Raw genomic sequence first — 5,624 nt, 5'->3', positions numbered from 1 at the left:
CCGCCTGGGAGCAGGCCTAAGCCAGCAGGTCGTTATCTCCCAAGGGGTCCTAGACTGTGAGAGGGCACAAGTGGGGCTGAGGGATACCCCCCTCCCCCAGTGCACAAATTTTTATGCACCAGGCCTCTAGTAGAGAAGATAATTATAAATGACATATTTTTAATTACATAATCTACACTAATAAAAGAGAAACATGGTAATTGGCGTACGACCGCTACCCTTCCCATTGGCTAATCAGCGAGATATGCAAATTAACTGACAGCCAAGATGGCGGCAGCCAGGCAGCTGAGAACAGGAGGCTTGGTTGCCCCAGCAATGGAGGAAGCCAAGGTTCCCTGTCTGCAGCTGCAGGGCTCTGAGCTCCTGAAGCAACAACTCCAAAAGATACAATGTTTCAATTATAGAAGCTAAAAGATGGCAGTTAATTTGCATACTCAGGCTCCAAGCAGAGCAAAGCCAAACAGCCCTGAAGCAGCAGGGCAGAGAGGCCTCAGGGCCCGGGGATCAGCGGAGCCGACAGGCCTCCCAGTCCCCGGATCAGCAGAGCCGAGAGGCGACGCAGCCCCCCATCAGATGAGCCGAGAGGCCTCCTGGCCTGGGATCAGCAGAGCTGAGAGGCGTCCTGGCCCCGGGATCAGCGGAGCAGCGAGGCCTCCCAGCACTGGGATCAGTGTGACGGGGGCAGCGACCAAACCCCTGATCGCCCTGCGGGCTCTGGGTGTGACAGGGTGCGGCGCCCCAAATCCCTAATCGGCCCTGCTCTGAGCCTGACCAGGGGCTGCACCTAGGGATTAGGCCTGCCCTCTGCCACCCGGGAGCAGGCCTAAGCCAGCAGGTCATTATCTCCCCGAGGGGTCCCAGACTGGGAGAGGGCACAGGCCGGGCTGAGGGACCTCCTCTCCCCACCCTAAGTGCACAAATTTTTGTGCACCAGGCCTCTAGTTATATATAATGTTATACTGTATTGTATAATATTGATAATTATATAATATTGAAAGCAGAATAGTTAATAGATTTTCTATTATAAGCATTCAACCCTTTTTAAAGTTTTGTTTTTATTTAAATTTTATAAAAGTAGGTTTAAAAAGCTACTTAAACTAGAAAAAAGAGGAGCAATAAGTGTTCTGAACTTCCTCTCTTATTGTTAAATGAGAAGAAATAATAGACATTTATACCAGTGATAACTTGTTTATTTGTGGAGTGATACTTACCTGGCGGGGCAAGGCTTATCCATTTCATCCCTGTGGTTTCCCCAAATGTGGAATAATTTGCATAATTTAACTTAAATTATTTAAGTTAAATTATTAACTGCATAATTTGGTATGGTGGACTGCATTTATGGGAAAAAATAAAAGATTTGTGGAATGAATAAAATGGGAAGTATGGTGCTGTTTACTGTGTTAGCAATGGCAGGACCTATGCCACATTCAGTATACTTCAGACTACATTTTAATTTTTGTTACAATTTCATTTTATTAAGTGTATAGTTTTATTTGCATAATGACTATTATAAACCACCTTGAAATATCTGCCTCTCACTTTCTTTCAGGTTCCATTTTTGCCCGGAGATTCAGACCTTGACCAACTAACAAGAATATTTGAAACCTTGGGCACACCAACTGAGGAACAGTGGCCTGTAAGCGTTCATATATTTTCTTTAAAATTTGGTTAGGATTATGTATAGTGCCGTCATGTAAATATTCCTTAAAGAAATGTATTCATTGTCTTTTACTGTACTGGTGATTAATTTAGTAATTGAAGTTGCTAAATTTTGTATGTACAGTTCAGTAAAATATCCTCACTTGTTTATTTGTAAATTAAAATTATAGACCTTTTTATTTTCCTTCTTATAGCCCCATCTCCTGGGAAATAAGTACTAGAAAAGAGTAATTTTAATTAAACTACTACCTTCTGCAATGAAATTAACTGAAGCTGGATTTAAGTCTAAGGAGTTTCTTTTCTGCTATTATTTCCTCAACTCTCTAATTAAAAGTTTGCTATGTGTTCAAATTATAAGACATGCACTAATAGTTATCATTTATTGCTATAATTTATTTATAGCTATGATCCTTTTTGAGTTAGTTTTTTAAAATTTATCTTTATTGGTGAAAGTAATACTTTCAATACTTTGAGGTAGTTTTTGTATAAGTTGGGAAACTTAGGTCAGGGTCAGTTTTTAACTCTTAAAATCAGATAGCATGATTCCTCTCAATTTTAGCTATTTTAGTTCCTTTGGCTCCTATATAAATTTTAGAATAATCTATATATGTAAAAGGCTAAGTGTCCATCTGTCCAACCGGTCGCTCTGATGCGCACTGACTACCAGGGGGCAGATGCTCAATGCAGGAGCTGCCCCCGGTGGTCAGTGCGTTCCCACAGGGGGAGCACCACTCAGCCAGAAGCCAGGCTCACAACTGGTGAGTGCAGCAGCAGTGGCGGGAACCTCTTGCCTCCACAGCAGTGCTAAGGAGCAGCAAGTAGGCAGGTGTTAAGGAGTGAGCATCTCCTGGACTGCGAAAGGGATATCCACCAAGGGGTCCCGGACTGTGAGAGGCCGGGCTGTGGGACCCTTCTCATCCCCCTTCCCCGCCACAGTGCACAGATTTTGTGCACCAGGCCGCTAGTCTATAAATATAAAAGCCTAGGCAACTGAACAACTGGTCACTGTGACGCATACTGTCCACCAGAGGGCAGACACTCAACACAGCAGCTAACCCCTGGCGGTCAGTGTGCTGCTACAGCCAACCTCCCACAGCCCCAATTGCTGACCAGGCCATGGGACCCTACCTGTGCACGAATTCATGCACTGGGCTTCTAGTTTAGAAATAAATGGCACCACAGACCTGGCGCTGACAAACCAACACTCGGCTTTCCCCAAGTGGGACACAGGCCCAGCCACCACCCTGGAGTGACACCCCACCAAATCACAACCAACGCTGCCAAGACCCATGGTGCAAAATGTGGCCCACAGCCCAGCCCAGCCCAGTCTGAAAACGGTGGCTGTTGGCGCCGGATTATGACATTACATAGCAATGCCTGGCTTCCTCTCCTAGTGACTAGCGTCCTTGGAGTTTCTTCAGCCCAGGAACCCAACTTGCTTTATAGCCAGGTGCAAACATTTTACAGTTTAACCAAATGTTTGTGAAGCGTTTTCCTGTGCCTCATCTCATTTGATCGTCACATAAGTCCTGGACTAGGTAGATAGGAGACTCAGTAGAATCCTATTTTCTTTTCATTAGCAAGATGCGAATACCAATATTAAAATATTTCTCCTAATTATTTTCCTTTCAATGTGCATGAATCCATGCACCAGGACACTAGTCTTATAATTTTGCCAGAATGTTGGTAAGAATTGCATTAGACGTATATATAAATTAGAGGAGGATTAACATCTCTATGATGATGAATCTTCCAATCCATGAACATGATAGGTCTCACCATTTATTTAGAGCTTTGATCTACTTCATCAGTGTTGTGTAGCTTTCTATATAGTTCTGCATGTGCTTTGTTAGATTTTTACCTAAGTATTTTTTCATCAATGATGAGAGAGAATCATTGATCAGCTGCCTCCTGCACAACCCCCACTGGGGATCGAGCCTGCAACCCAGGCATGTGCCCTTGGCTGGAATCGAACCTGGGACCCTTCAGTCCACAGGCTGACGCTTTATCCACTGAGCCAAGCCAGCTAGGGCTTTTCCTAAGTATTTTATTGTTCTTTTTGAGTGATTCTAAATGGCATTTTAAAAATCTCATTGCTAGTATATAGAAATACAGTTGATTTCTGTATATTTATTTTATATTGTGCAACTTTGCTATACTCAGTTATTCTAGGAGTTTTTAAATGTATTTCTTGGGATTTTCGACATAGATTATATCATGCATTACAGTTTTATTTCTTCAATTGAGATCTATATGCCTTTTAATCCTTTAAGTTTGAATTATAAAAATATTTTTACAGGACATGTGTAGTCTTCCAGATTTTGTGACATTTAAGAGTTTCCCTGGAATCCCATTACAACACATCTTCATTGCAGCAGGAGACGACTTGCTAGCTCTCATACAAGGCTTATTCTTATTTAATCCGTGTACTCGAATTACAGCCACACAGGTATTTTAGTATATCTTTCTTGTATTAGGAAATATGAGGATCATCTTAACTGTAGCATTGATGAGATAAAAATAGAATTTCATAAGATTGTCTAACATTCTTTATTATACTGGAAAGATGTGTTTTTGTTTTATGGAATAACATTTTATCTTCAAGCTACAAGCACTATTCAGATTGTATTAAATTATGTATGTACAACTACAGGAGAGTTTATTTGGAACATAAATACATACCAATTTCATAACTAATTGGCTTTCAAGCAGTCTTCCTAGAGAAGAAAAAATAACAAGGTTTGTATTTGTTAAGACACTGGTATATTTCTTTTTTAAAATGTATTTTTATTGATTTCAGTGAGAAAAGGGAAAGTGAGAGAAACATAGAAACATTAATGATGAGAGAGAATTACTGACCAGCTGCCTCTTGCAGGCCTCCTACCAAGTGATCAAGCCCACAACCGGGGTATGTGCCCTGACTGGGAATTGAACTGTGACTGCTGGTTCTTAGGTTATGATCAACCAATGAGCCACAACCAGCTGAGCAAGACACTAGTATATTTCAATTAGATGTTATGTATAATTGAAATGTTGTGCCAAGCCTAATGCCTAAAGCGTTTTCTTGTTTCCCATAAAAGACAGTCCAGATATGCACACTGGCCATTATTACAGTCAGAAAGTGGTAATGGGGAGAAAATGGTATAGTTCAATAAAACTGTACTTACAAGAGATTGGAAAATAGTCCAAATAGAACAAACACTGAAACTGACAGTTGTTTAAAGGAAATGAGAATCAAACTCACCCTAGCTGGTTTGGTTCAGTGGATAAGAGTGTCAGCGGACTGAAGGGTCCCAGGTTCAATTCCAGTCAAGAGCACATGCCTGGATTGTGAGTTTGATCCCATTGCAGTGGTTCTCAACCTTCTGGCCCTTTAAATACAGCTCCTCATGTTGTGACCCAACCATAAAATTATTTTCGTTGCTACTTCATAACTGTAATGTTGCTACTGTTATGAATTGTAATGTAAATATCTGATATGCAGATGGTCTTAGGCGACCCCGGGGAAAGGGTCGTTCCACCGCCAAAGGAGTCGTGACCCACAGGAAGAGAACCGCTGCATTAGGGGTGTGCAGGAGACAGCCAATTGATGATTCGATGTTTCTATCTCTCCCTTCCTCTCTGAAATCAATAAAAACATATTTTTTTTAAAAAGGAATGAGGCATTGATACATGCCACCACCCAAATGAACCTTGAAAACATTAAAAATAAATAAAAGAATCAAACTCAAAAATTTGAAAGACCAAGTATATCTGCTCTCTAGAAATGTTATCCAACACAAAAATATAAGAACTATAGACTTGAGAAAAGAAACAAAACACATTTTCCTTATAAAAACAAGCACACAAACAGAAAGGGTAGAATCACAAACACTTAAAATCGGGGCAAGGATATGTAAAAGTGTTAACAGTGCAGTGATTTGGCTTCATAAAGGAAGAGACTAATTAAAATGAAGTCAAGTCTT

The 5,624-nt window shown here is 41.1% G+C and overlaps 1 protein-coding gene across 6 annotated transcripts in view; it reads left to right on the top strand.

The window, feature by feature from the left end:
- CDK7 (cyclin-dependent kinase 7) overlaps positions 1-5,624 on the top strand; it is a 20,838-nt gene that overhangs the window by 13,630 nt on the left and 1,584 nt on the right. For 5 of the 6 annotated variants that reach the window (XM_006762395.2, XM_015563049.1, XM_015563048.1 and 2 more), the window contains 2 exons: positions 1,550-1,636; positions 3,959-4,108. In XM_006762395.2, the coding sequence (XP_006762458.1) occupies positions 1,550-1,636; positions 3,959-4,108 (237 nt within the window). The remainder of the gene's footprint in view (positions 1-1,549; positions 1,637-3,958; positions 4,109-5,624) is intronic. The other variant, XM_015563047.1, reaches the window with a different exon arrangement.

Source organism: Myotis davidii, unplaced genomic scaffold (genome assembly GCF_000327345.1).
Source record: "Myotis davidii unplaced genomic scaffold, ASM32734v1 scaffold135, whole genome shotgun sequence".
Classification (NCBI taxonomy): domain Eukaryota; kingdom Metazoa; phylum Chordata; class Mammalia; order Chiroptera; family Vespertilionidae; genus Myotis; species Myotis davidii.
The sequence above is the reverse complement of the archived record's forward strand: the minus strand, read 5'-3'. Positions and strand labels throughout refer to the sequence as shown.